This window comes from Pleurodeles waltl, chromosome 1_2 (assembly GCF_031143425.1).
Source record: "Pleurodeles waltl isolate 20211129_DDA chromosome 1_2, aPleWal1.hap1.20221129, whole genome shotgun sequence".
Taxonomy (NCBI): domain Eukaryota; kingdom Metazoa; phylum Chordata; class Amphibia; order Caudata; family Salamandridae; genus Pleurodeles; species Pleurodeles waltl.
Genome location: NC_090437.1, coordinates 713,136,180 through 713,150,515, shown reverse-complemented (window position 1 = coordinate 713,150,515; position 14,336 = coordinate 713,136,180). Strand labels below are relative to the sequence as shown.

The window sequence follows — 14,336 nt, the reverse complement described above, 5'->3', positions numbered from 1 at the left end:
CCGTTATTGATGACAATAGAGTGGTCCTAATGCTAAGGATGCACGATGAAAAGATGCTCAAGGATGCACCTGATGCAATGCGGTCGACGGTGGTATGTTCCTGGTGAGTCCTCCATCCATCGGTTAAGGTGAGATGATTTTGCCCACTGAACATCGGATCTCACAGAGTCCTCTGTGATAGCAGAAGGACAGCTGCAGCGCTCAGCTGCAAATCTTTGATGGGGCTAGTGTTCATCTTGGGTGACAAAACCAAGAACAGACAACACCCATGGGTTTAGCAGACATCGGTGCAACTTTTGGCAATCTTGAATACGTTTCTTGAAGTGCGCGGCGTCCGGTAGCTGCAAAACGTCCGCAGTGGCTACCAACTTGGCGATTTGGGCTTTTCCAGCCTTAATGTCCCTGGTACTGTACCAGGGGAACAGCAAACTGACCCTTAGCGTCACTGCTTCGATCTGGTGCTGGGAATCGAGCTTTCCCTGAGTCAGAAGTTACAGAAACAATCCGAACTTTACTAGCCCAAAGGTAGCAGGTGCAGTCCTTCCGAGGATACAGCCTCTTTGTGCGCTTCCAACGCCAGCAAGATTGTCCTCCTTTGGTCCTTACTCTGGGGACAACGCGGTCATTAGCCAATGGGCTAGTAGTTCACCTCCTCTTGAGTGATGAAATTCCTTTCTGGTGTGGCATCTGGCTATCCCAGAATGCAACATTCTTGCTTCTTCTAAGTTGGCATGATCCTTCTTGATTGTCAGAAGCTTGGTAGCCCACCCATAGGTGTGGCTACCTACGGGGTACACGCCCATGGGAAAACCGGTTCTGACACTGGGTTTCCCCCTCTCTTTCACTGTCCCTAACTTGTCTACAGGAACAAAAGGCAGCCTGCTCGGGAGTGTTATTACCATTTGACCTTCAAAAGCAGTTTCCTTTTGAAGCCCACCTTTTGGGCTAACACCCTGAGTAGCCATCCTGTGGGAGGAGGTGTCACCTCACTCTGTGGCAAACTCCTTTGTTCCTGAGCCAAGGAGTCATTCACACATCTCCCCAGGTGGGCAGAAAGCTGTGTGTGTGTGCCAGGGACTTTGTGAGGCCACTGGACCTAGCTGGGGCACAGATTAGCAACATTCTAAAAGTGGCTTAACTTTAAAAGTCGACTTGACCAAGTAATATTTAATGGCATAATTAATTTGATACTTTACAGTACCCAGTTAGGTAGTATCATTCAGAAGCCAGGCTGGGATGCCATGCGATAACTCTGTGTTAGCCAATGTGGCTACTAACTTTCCTCAGCAAAACAACAACTATTAGGGTTTTGCTTTCAAGTCATATATGAAACTGTCTTCTTTAGTAATATACATCTCCTTGCCATAAGGCTTGCTAGGCCTTCATTAGAGGAGACTTATTTATACAATTAAGGGACTTGGCCACTTTGTCACTAATGGCAATGGCAAAGTCGAACTGACAGTGTGACACTACCTTTCCAGTTTGCATTGTCAGTCTGGAGACATGTTTTCACTTTATCCCACACAGGGTAGCACAACTAGTGCAGCAGCCTTGTGTGCACACTCTTCCTTACATGGTCTAGGTACCTGGGTACTATGTAGTAGGTACTTGTAAGTAAGTCAGAACTTGCCAACTGGGGACGCCCAACTCAACATAACATAACTTTTGTAGAAGTAACCAAACACTGTCACTGAGGTTTGGACAGCAGGACTCAGTGCACTTAGATCCACGAAATCATCAGCCAATCGTCCAAATGGAGGCAAAAAATGGGAGAAAACCTGCAAAAAGGCTGTTTCCTTACAGTAATTACTGGGGTGAAAGTACTGTTTTTTTTTTTTTTTTTTTTTTTTTTGCTGTTTCTCTGAATATGACTATGTATGGACACAGCTGGGCAACACTGTGAAGTCCAGGGAAAAGGTACTATATTTGATAGCAATGTATTTCCCATGGATTGCTTTGCACTTATCCTTCAGTCTGTAGAGCATGCCATCACTGGAGATTTTGAAATATTGTGTTACCTGGAAGTCCAAAACCGTGGATGAGCTGTTCCTTGGTGTATTGTATGTGCTAAAGTTTGTCTTTGAAAGACATTTAATGCCTAATTGTGTTGTAAAAGCGCGTCATAGCATATCAGGAATTGATGTGCTTTTTTTTTTTTTTTTTTTACATTTTAATTCTTCCTATTCACTCCACCAGCCAAAGATTTAAGTTTATAAAATTAGTTACTGATCTTGAAGTATTCAAATTCCAGCCCTTAAAGAATTTCATATGTCACCCGTACTACGTCACTTTTAATCAGATACCCCTTTCACATGACTGTCAGGTCAATCTTCCTAAAATTTTGGTATTTTTTAGGTCGAGCACACACATGCTTTGACCTGTTGTAAGTATTGTGGCCGCTTAACCACGCCCACCTTACGCCCATCACTATCACTCGTTTGTGGGCTTTCCTTTCAAAAAGCACTTGATGTCATTGGTAAATACTTTGTTTGTCCCGCATTGAGGCTGTTTTTGTCATGGCTTGCAGACTACCCCGTTTCATGGATTATTGCACGATTGCCCATATACTTCAGCGTAGGCAAACAACTTTTTCTTTCTTTTGTCTTTCCCCTGCGTGCTGCATAGCGGCCATGGCGCGAACAGGCACAACAGCATGAACTCTATCAGCGGTATTGGAGAGCTGCTCTTGAGGCACAGCGGAAGAGTAGATACTACAATATTCACTGCACTCGGAAAAACTTGACCTAAAATGCTTTGCTGGGTATATCTTTTACAAAACATTTTTGCTCATAACTCAGCCGGTGGTGGTCCTAGGTTAATGGGACCACCTACAAAATGTTCAGCATGATGTGCTCTTTCTGTCTACATTATCCATGGGCCCCTACACTAGGTTAGTGGGGACCCAAACATAATAACCCCTCCCATCATTCAGTGGCTGTTTAAGCCCTCTCATGGTTGGAACTTTTGTTTTACAGGTGGGATTTGCTTTTGCTCTAAGGACCTTGTTTGTAATATCATTGTTATAGGCCTGTTACCCCTCAATATATGTAATGCATTATGCCCTCTATGGGCTAAATACATAGTTACACTGCATTATTTATCTCTATTTTCTTTTTGTGTGGTTATGCCCTATAGGGGCTGACAATATAGTTACATGACCATGTTTCTTACAAATGCTATTTTCATTGTGGTGTCCTTGAGGGGCTGTTCTAAGCATTACGGTTATTTCAACTTATTAAAAATATTAGTGGTATAGAAACTTGGCCATATCTTTTACAAAACTTTTTTGCTCATAACTCAGCCTGTGGTGGTCTTATGACAATGGGACCACCTTAAAAAAAATGACCACGATGTGCTCTTTCTGTCTGCATCATCTCTGGGTCCCCACACACTGTTAGTGGGGACTCCAAATTAATAAATCCTAGCACCATTCATTATCTTTGTAAGCTTTCTCATGGCTGGAACTCTTGTTTTATTGCTGAGAGAAGTTATGTTTATGGCTCTTGTTTGTAATATCATTGCAATAGTCTTGCTAGCCTTAAAAATGTGTAATGTACTAGGCCTTCTGGGGGCTAAATATATGGTTAAACTGCATTACTTTCTCCCATTATGTTTTCATGTGGTTATGCTCTCTAAGGGCTGACTGTATGGTTACATGTCCATTTTTCTTCCAAATGCTATTTTTATTGTCGTGTCCTCTAGGGGCTGTTCTGAGCACTACAGTCAACATACTATAATATATTTGTGGCACGAAAACTCACACCATAATGCTTTGCAGGGCATTACTTATACAAAACATTTTTGCTCATAACTCAGCCTGTGGTGGTCCTAGGGCAAGTGGAGCACCTTCAAAATGCTCTTTCTGTCTACATCATCACTGGATCCCCACACTAGGTTAGTGGGGACCCCAAAATAATTCCTTCTCCCACTATTCAGTGTCCTTTAAGCTTTTCCATGGTTCCAACATTTGTTTTACAGCTAGGAGAAGTTTTGTTTTAAAGGCCTTGCAGTAGGCCTGCTAACCCTAAAAAGTGCTAAGTATATGGTTATACTGCATTACTTTCTCCTGTTTTTTTCATGGGGTTATCCCCACTAGGGGCTAACAATATGGTTGCATGACCATGTTTTGTACAAATTATATTTTTTGTTATGGTGCCCTCTAGGGACTATTTTAAGGAGTACAGTCTAATGTCAAAAGTTTATTTCTGATAAAGGTTTATATGATAATTGTATATTTTTTTAATAATCTCTCCTTATTACAGTTATGACCATAATTCAGGTCAACATAACATCCTCATTACACTGACTGTTTGAACACTCTTGATAAGCTTGGGTGACCCTTCTAGTTTATTTCCCCTTTCTGGCTGTCTTGTGTCTTTTTGGGGGGAATTGTGTTAGCCAGCCAGCAACTCTGATGGTGGAGTGATGAAAGTGGTATTCTATTGGAAGTAGCATTGCAGATTTAAATTAGGTTGCTAAATAGCAACATTTTCATTTTTTGCTGCAGACAGAGGAAGAATATAAATGGAAGTGCTTTAGTTATATGCAGTGCCACTGGAATTATATGGCAGGAAAAGAAGAAGATATGAGTCAGGGTTGACCAATTTATGTGGCACGAAAAGTCCAGTTACTAATTTACAATGCCAATAGCTCTAACTCAAGCAAATGTGAGACCTATTGCATTGCAAATTCTTGTTGTAGATTGTCCACTGTTACAGCAGAGGAAGTAATTGCCTACTGGAAGGGTCCAAAGGTATTTGCTTGCTGTTAATTGTAATGTATTTGAGTCTCTTTTCATGAGGTCTTGATGATGCATAAAAATTAACTGATCAGTTTTACTCAACTATTATGCACATTCTTGATTATTTAGATGTCTATGGAATCTGGTGGGACCAAGAATATGGCCCTGATCATAAAGAAAGCTCAAACTATGCCAAAACCCCAGTGGCATCCACCATGGAAACTTTACAGAGTAAGTTTTGAACTGTCATTGGTTGAAGTGAATAAAGTGAGCTGTATCCAATGTTGGCCTGTTTAACCAGTTTGTTCTTTGCAAAAATGTGATTTGGCCTATCTTGTTACCCCGTATTGTCTAGACACATGCAGGCACCTTATTTCTAGTAAATGTCTTGAAAGCCTCTTCAAACCCACAACATTCTCTCTGGAGTACGTGAAATGTTTGAATGCTGGGTGATGTTGACAGAATGAAGATGATGGCTGTATTTGATTATTAAGTGTGTCATTCTGTTGATAATTTTGTGTGGGCCACTGTAAGTTTTACAGCCAGTCAAGGGTAACTGTGAGCCTGTTATTTGAATTGTATGACCTTGCATTACTACTGTTTTATTCTTTTTCTAACCCAGTAGCTGTTTCCTTTGTAAAACTATCTAATGTGCTGTAGTGGCTGAATGGTTTTAATATCTGCATATTTGTATGCATTATTATAGTTTTAATGTGATGTGATAGTATGTTACAACACTGTTATTGTGTAGTTCATTGGGAAGGATTCAGTTCATAATGCCAGGGTTTTGTCTTAGTGTATGGCATTGTTCTGATGACATATGGCTAATTGGTGTGTTATGGTAAAGTGTTTGTTCTTAGTAGAAACCAGATGTTATAGTTTGGGAGACTTGAGTATTGCCTATATACTACCATTACTATGGGACTGAAGCTAACATTGTGTAATACTTTCATCATATATATTGTGATGTGCTATGTCAGAGCTGTATAGAAATACTGTTTTTGAGGCATGTGTAGCTGTGGATACATATACTTAGCACAATCCTTCCATTTAGAGTTGGACTTAGATGTGTGCATGTTGTTTTATCTTCGAAGAAAGTCTTTCGAGACGCAAGATAATGTGACTCCTCTTGGTGGTAATGCGCATGGTCATAGACTGCATTGCTAGATTGTTTTCTTCCACCTTCGGGTTCAGATGCCTCCACTCAGTGATGGAAAGGAGGAGTTTTCTATTTTTGTCCTCGGTGCCACGCTAATTATCCTCACGCCAACCTACACATGGTCTGTAATCTGTGCCTCTCTCTTGAACATAATGTGTCCAGCTGCCAGGCTTGCTGCCACTTCAGATCAATGAAGACTCTATGCCACTGTTGGGCTCAATGTTACAAAATGTCTCCAAGGAGCGCAGGCAATGCCCCAGACTTGTTCGGACCTAAGGACATCCAGGAAGAACAACACACACAGGTGCCAGGTCCAGACAAGGGACCTCCCCCAATGACAGCTCCGGCTCTGAAATCGAGATCCATGATCTCCCTCCAACTCAACCAGCCATGAGTGCAAATAACCATAAAGGATCGACTGTCCATTCCAGAGAGACCTAAAAGCATTGCCGGGCCACACCTGCCTTCGGGCTATGGTGGGTACCGACCATCATCTTCAGACACGCCCAGCTTGTCTCCGAAGAAAACATTGAAGCTGCATGCTTTGAAGCTGACGGTTCCTGCCTCATACTTGAGGTGAGCTTCGAAGCTGAAATCTTTGCCATTAAAACAACGACCACTGTCTGCATCAAAACCAGCTTGTTGAGGACCCAAATCCCTTGGTATCGGAGCAGAGATCCTCAGTGCCCTGCAAAATCGCCTATTGGTCCGTGGAACCCCTGCTTCAAAGATTGCAAGAAGAAATTGACTCTCAGTAAAAGCATACCATGATCCATCGTGACACAGGCAGGATAATCACTAGACTCCCTGCAAAACTCCCTCCCCCCCACCCTACTCCCCCACCCCCCTGTGGTGCACAATCTTCCGAAAGGGAGCTGTCTTTTGAACAAGCTTTGGATGTTCCAATTCTGCCCAAAAAGAGGAAAAGAATGGACAAGCCACAAGTCCTATGCACATTAGCCAATCACCTATCCTGGCTCCACACTATGCACCTGCGTCACCTGCTTCACTTGCAGCCCCTGCATCATATTCCCCTGAAGGGCCAATTCATTCTTAGGAGGCGGAGATAACGGCGACACTTTTGATATCCTACCACAGGATGACCCATGGGACACGTATTACACTGACCCGCCAGCTGTTAAAGATGCTGACCTGTACCCTGCAAAGCCTTCTCTCCCGGATGACAGTTCTACTTACCATGGTTTAATTGGTAGGCCTGCCACCTTCCTTAAGGTGAAACTACATACAGAGCTGCCTGAGGATGACTTTTTATTCCAAACACTCTCCTACACATAGCGTTCACCACAACATTTGCCTATGCTTAAGGGTATGCTCCGTCACACCTCTGACCTACTTATTGACCCGGTACGATGTAGGATCATAAGGCCAAGAGTAGATAAGAGGCAGCTGCATGTTAAAGAGCAAATTCCCAAACATCAGGTGAAGCCCCTCTTCCAGTTAAGGAGAGCAAAAAGATTAACGCAGCTGGAAAGAGGGTGCCCACAAAATCTTTCAATCACTGGTGTATCTCAAACTCCATCAGCCTCCTCTCTAGATATGATAGAACCCACTGGGACAGGATGGAGGAACTCCTCCAGTACCTCTCAGAAGAGCACAAAAAACAAACGTACCTATCAAAAAGCCTTGTGCCCTTGATGCTGCTGATACTACAGCAATGGAATAAACTCTAGTGTATTACTACTCCGACATGCCTGGCTTCGAGTCTCTGGGTTTAAAGCAGAGGTACACCAAATCTCCTGGGCCTCCCATTCAATGGGAAAAATCTATTAGGTCCTCAGGTAGTTACTTTCCCATAGAGGATCAAAAAAGATAAGATAATGAGACAGCCAATGTCATGGGAGCACTGCAGACACATTCTCACTGTGGCTTCTTTTGACGCTCATCTTACCATGGAGTGTTCATGTCAGAGCCATGTCGCGTAGGCTCTCATTATTCTAATGAGACTACTGGATTTGAGCGGCAGAATCGCCTGCAGTGTGGGAGACTGAGTCTAAACCATTACAGGTGACATTTGTCTGCCTAATGTGGGTTTTGCTCTGGCTTACTAGCAGTCCCTCATCTCTGCCCAAGAGCAGGGATGATTGGGCAGCCAAACGCATGACACAATTGACTCAGGGAAATCGTGGTCACTCACATCACATCTGTTTCTCTCAGTAACATTATTCTCACATATACAAGGAAAAGAGGCAGTATATGTTTCAGTAAGGTTTTAATGAAGCAACTGCATCTTGGGTAGTAAAGCACATACTTTAATAACCAGGACGATAAAGCGTGACAGGATTAAAATTGTAACAAGGAGAGTGAAGCATAGAAATAAAGCTAACATATTGTCACTAGAGTCAATAGACTAATTCCTACCTAGGCTATATTAGAGCACACCATGTTAAGCTCTAGTTCTGCCCTTCATGTTCCCCTTGGAAGACATCATCCTCCATACTGGAGCAAAGGCCAGAAGTGTGCATAAGCAGCTGTAGTGAAGCGTTCAGCAATCAGCATACAGTCATGGTCATCTGGCTGGAATCTCCCCTGAAACCTCCAATTCTTTCCAGCAGCTATAAACCCAAACCACCTTGCCTAGAGGATACTACTGAGCCTCATATAGGGGGTAACAACTCCAGAGGCAAGTGCAGATTTACCAAACCATCCTTCACAACCACCAAACCCTGACTTATCACTCATTCCTCCCCATCAAACAACACCTGTTAAGAGCCAACTGCAAAGGTTCTTTCTCGCCTGGCGGAGCATCACCATCAACCCGTGGATGTTGGATATTATCCAGCATCGTTATTGTCTGGTGCTCATTTCCGCATCTCCCAACAATTCCACCTCACAAACACAGACTTACCCCGCAACATCAACAGTTTCTCAGGGAAGAAGTACAAACACTCCCCCAAAAAACGAGCTTTAGACCCTGTTTCACTCCTCCAACAGGGCACAGTGGTCTGTTCACTATACTTCTTTATTCCCAAGAAGGACAAGTCCCTGAGAGCAGCCTTGGATCTCCTATATGTGTACAATCTCTCAGATACACTTTCACATGATCACTCTTAATGCCATCCCGTTATTACAGCACGTCAACTTCATGACCACACTTGACTCAAGGACGCCTATATTCATATTCCTATTCACCCAGCACGCTGCCTGCATCTGCGGTATGTAATAAATGCTCAGCATTCCCAGTTCAAAGTGCTCCCCTTTGTGATCACTACTGTGCCCAGAGACTTCACCAAATGTCTCATGGTAGTAGTTGCTCACCTGCACAGACAAATCATACATGTCTTTCCATATCTTGATGACTGACTCATCAAAAGCATGACTCATCGAAAGTGTTAACAGCATACTCAGGTTGCCATAAATCTTCTGCATGAACTATCTTACTATCCTTGCCTTAAAAGCCCTCCTCCAACCCGTTACACCCAACCTTACCTAGAAGCACTTTGCAACTCACAACCAGGAATAGCTTACCCAAATACTGCCAGGATATAATATTTTTAGGCATTCATTCCTCAATTCTAACCAGGTCAACAGGTAACTGTGAGGACAGTTATGCTTTTCACTGATATGTTGGCTTCATGTATAGCCATAGGAATGCATGCCTGATTAAGCGTGTCTGTTGCAGGAGTGCTTAGCACACCAATGGACTCAAACAGAGAGTCAGTGGGAAAATGTAGTGTTGGTCAGCCGTCAAGCTTGCCACTTTGTAATGGTGGAACACGAAAAGACTGTTAAAAGGACTGCCTTTCCGAGACCTAGTTCCACAGGAGTCCACAACAACGGACGCCTCCCACGTGCTTCCATTAGGCAAATTATGGGCAATTCGTAGAACTCTGTTTAGGCTACTGTCTCCGTGGGGATGATGTTGAGCACAGGAGCACACAGATCAGAAATTTCCACTTAATAATTTAAAAGGGAATTCCTAATGCTAACCTATGAGAGGAGCCGCCCTCACAGTAGTGAAACACAAAATAGGCTGTTTCACTAACAGAACATGCAAAACATAAACGTACAGTCTTACCTTTTACATACTCAGCACACTACCTAGGGCGTACCTTAGAGGGTGACTTAGGTGGAATATGAGGGGAGTTTAGACCTTGGCAAATAGTTTGAAATGCTAAGTCAATGTAGCAATAAACTCTGCACGCAGGCCTGAGACAGGTTTGGAAGGCTAGATATGTGGGTGGCACAATCAGAGCTGCAGGCCCACTGGTAGCAATTATTTTACCGGTCCTCGATATATGTTATATACCACTTTACAACAGACATACAGTAAATTAAATATTCCAGGCAGGTGTAAGCAATCTTACCAAGTTTTAGGGGAGAGAGCACATGCATTTTACCACTGATTAGTAATGGTAAAGTGCCCAGAGACCTAAAGCTAACAAAAAGAAGATCAGAAAAATAGGAGGAGAAAGGCAAAATGTTTGGGGGAGAACCCTGCAGGAAAGTGCCATTTTCAACAGATCACTTCGCTTAATTGGAGTTGGCTGTGACTAACGTTTGTTCTTTGTCGATTGTAATACTTCACAGTTCTCCTCCATGATATTTGTTGTTTTTCCAGTTCAATATTTAGTCTCATTTTCCTTGCATAAGTCGCGTACTTTGACATTGTTTTTTGTCACTTCTTTTCCACTTGCTTTTGGTTAAAATAACCAAATAGCTACATGAAGGTGCTTCTTTTATGATATAATGTTGGTGAATCTTTTGGGCTCATTTTGTTTTCTCATATTATTTTATTCAGGTCATCAGTGGTCACTTGGGCTGGGTGAGGTGTATTGCAGTGGAACCTGGAAATCAGTGGTTTGTTACTGGATCTGCGGATAGAACCATTAAGGTGAGTGAATGAAATGTGGCAATTAATCATAGTCTTAATTTTCTCACTCTTTCTAGTTGGCTATTTAACAGAATGTTATGTTCCTGATTTTATTTAGTGGATGTCTTGTACAGCTGTTGTGTCAACCCATCACCATTTACACCCTATCAACACTCATTCATGGTTCATGAAAAGTCCCTAGAATTTCAAGTTATAGTATCTTCTTTCACTCATTTAAGCTGACTTAACTGCTTAAGTTTGCAAGTAGTGTTGGTTTGTTGCTCCCTCCAGTTTGGCAGTTACAATAAACCAGTCCTGCTTCCTTCTTGACGTGCATTAACTATTACACTGATATTTTTCTTTTCTTGTACCAATTCAGATCTGGGACTTGGCTAGTGGCAAATTGAAGCTGTCCCTAACTGGACATATTAGCACAGTACGTGGGGTAATTGTGAGTGCGAGAAGTCCTTACCTCTTTTCTTGTGGAGAAGATAAGCAGGTGAAATGCTGGGATCTCGAGTACAACAAGGTACCTTTCTTCATTCACTCTGTGATGCAATTTCTGTTTTCTGTTGCAAACTTCTTTTGAATTGAAATCTGGTATGACTCAAAACATTTGATTTGACACAGAATGATTTCCATTGTTGCTTAGGTCATTAGACATTACCATGGCCACTTGAGTGCTGTATACGGCTTGGACTTGCACCCAACCATTGATGTCTTGGTAACTTGCAGCAGAGATTCTACTGCACGAGTAAGTAGAAAGATTGTAACACAACATGTAGTTACCTAATTTTTGTGTACAAATATAATGCTTAATTATGTATGATTAGAAGGTGCCCACGTGGGGCATGCTAACAAACAGCCAGTCGTGGATTTTTTTTTTTTTTTCATATAGTGATTGTTACTTATTTGCTGTTTCTAAGCCTCGTTAATAACAAATTGTATTCTCCAGGGGATCATTGTCACTCAGAAGCAACGACGACACACCCACTTGCGAAATCCTTGAGCACCTTTTATAAAATAAATTTATAAAAATATATACATGTTTTCCTTTTGGTAAGCAATTTTCAATTTCAAAAAAATATTTGTAGAAGGCTATAAAAAGTCAATATTGGTAATTTTCACCTGCTTACTTTAAAAAAAAAAAAGGCCAATTTTGAATGCAGAAATATGATCACTAGAAATAACACTTTGGCAAGAAAACATTTTCACAGACATTTGTCTTAAGGGAAACATGAGAGAAAATAGGAATAATGCAGCCTAATAGGCTAAAGCATGAAAGTCTGCAACATTGCCATCCAAAACTGGTTCTGGAGCTTGAGACATATCTGCATACTCTATCTAGAAAATGTGTGTGAAAGTGGGACATAAACCATCCCACTTTGTTACAGTTCTTTGTGAAGAAGGGTTTACTTTAAGAACTGCTGTGTGACAAGGGTTAACTAGCATGTGCCAGGTGGCACCCTTAAAGGGTGCCCACCGAGTTACCAAGCTCTCTGCTGTTTTGGCAGGATCTCTCTCTAGCCTCTGTCACAACAGTCAAAGTCTGCCTGTCGTCTGGTCGTGCTAGTACTTCCACAGGAAGTAGACAAAGGTGCCTGGGCAAGCAGGAGGTCACACCTCCTCCCACCCAGACTTGCTAGTGTGAAAAGGTAATCCTGTCCAGCCTGAGAGGTGGGAAAATCAGCTACGCAGGAGGCATAATCCCCCCCAAAAGATTAGCTACACCTTTTGTGTTCGCTATAGGGGGTCTGTATAGCCAAGGAAGGGTTCTGCAGTCTTGGCAACCCTTAGGGTTAGTCGATTCTGGGTAGGAAAGTGACACACTCCCACAGGAGGTGGTCACTGCAGAGGCGGGCTTGCCGCAGGGACCAGTAGCCTATTGGCCACTGTCCCCTTCACCATCAATGCCCCCTAAAATCAGGATTTAAGGGGCTCATATGGCACCAGAAAGTTAGTTCTAACTTGCAAAAAAGAAGAGGCATAAAAAAAGACGTAGCCACTGACAACAGGACTTGGACTCCAGCTGCAGAGTGAAGAGGGGACACAGAAGTGACCTACGAGGAAAACCAGTGGAACTGAGTGACTGACGTGTGCCCGAGATGAAAGCTCCTTGGTTCCAGCAAGTGGGATCCCAAGAAGCCAAGAAAGACTCCCCTGACAGGTGGTAGCAGTCCCCTGTAAACTGCAGGAGTAAATGCTATGCTGAAGTCAAAGAACTGCGATCCAACACGCTCTGTATAAGTGAGCCTAAAGAAACTCTGTGTCCAGCATTGAAAGAGTGGGAGTGAGGTCTGACAAGTTCCAAGCCTCTGCTCCCCTCTGGATGACCTCCAGTTGATGAAGTACCAAGAGACCACCTTTGCGGCTACCAAGGCTTGTTTGTCGCCAGTCCGTGACCCGATGGCCACTCAGTTTTGACACAACCAGCTCCCGTTATTGACAGCTAGAAGCCGCCTCTGCACCCTGAGCCCCCGGACGTGGTGGCGAAGTTCCAACTGTTGATCCCTGGTCCTAACTTCCCAAAAGATTTCTAAATCCCAAAGCTACAGTGTGTGTCCACCCCCAAGTACCCGTTTGACAAGTGATGCAAATGTACCAGCTGTCGCGGACCTGTCAACACCAAGGACGGCCAAAGCACCTCTGCACCCCGACTCCCTGGGCAAGGCAATAAGAAACTGACTGTTGACTCTTGGTCTAGGGCCCTGTAGGAAGTTGGCTCTGTATGTGCTATTTCAAAGTAAGGAATAGCATGCACAGAGTCCAAGGGTTCCCCTTAGAGGTAAAATAGTGGTAAAAATAGATAATACTAATGCTCTATTTTGTGGTAGTGTGGTCGAGCAGTAGGCTTATCCAAGGAGTAGTGTTAAGCATTTGTTGTACATACACATAGACAATAAATGAGGTACACACACTCAGAGACAAATCCAGCCAATAGGTTTTTATATAGAAAAATATCTTTTCTTAGTTTATTTTAAGAACCACAGGTTCAAATTCTACATGTAATATCTCATTCGAAAGGTATTGCAGGTAAGTACTTTAGGAACTTCAAATCATCAAAATTGCATGTATACTTTTCAAGTTATTCACAAATAGCTGTTTTAAAAGTGGACACAGTGCAATTTTCACAGTTCCTAGGGGAGGTAAGTATTTGTTAAGTTAACCAGGTAAGTAAGACACTTACAGGGCTTAGTTCTTGGTCCAAGGTAGCCCACCGTTGGGGGTTCAGAGCAACCCCAAAGTCACCACACCAGCAGCTCAGGGCCGGTCAGGTGCAGAGTTCAAAGTGGTGCCCAAAACACATAGGCTAGAATGGAGAGAAGGGGGTGCCCCGGTTCCGGTCTGCTTGCAGGTAAGTACCCGCGTCTTCGGAGGGCAGACCAGGGGGGTTTTGTAGGGCACCGGGGGGGACACAAGCCCACACAGAAATTTCACCCTCAGCAGCGCGGGGCGGCCGGGTGCAGTGTAGAAACAAGCGTCGGGTTTGTAATGGAAGTCAATGGGAGATCTAGGGATCTCTTCAGCGCTGCAGGCAGGCAAGGGGGGGGTTCCTTGGGGAAACCTCCACTTGGTCAAGGGAGAGGGACTCCTGGGGGTCACTC

General features: G+C 43.3%; 1 protein-coding gene across 1 annotated transcript in view; it reads left to right on the top strand.

Moving 5' to 3' along the window:
- Window positions 1-14,336, top strand: part of PLRG1 (pleiotropic regulator 1) — a 168,341-nt gene that overhangs the window by 68,617 nt on the left and 85,388 nt on the right. Inside the window, exons 7-10 of the mRNA XM_069242908.1 lie at window positions 4,871-4,972; window positions 10,660-10,752; window positions 11,111-11,260; window positions 11,384-11,485. Of these exons, the coding sequence (XP_069099009.1) occupies window positions 4,871-4,972; window positions 10,660-10,752; window positions 11,111-11,260; window positions 11,384-11,485 (447 nt within the window). The remainder of the gene's footprint in view (window positions 1-4,870; window positions 4,973-10,659; window positions 10,753-11,110; window positions 11,261-11,383; window positions 11,486-14,336) is intronic.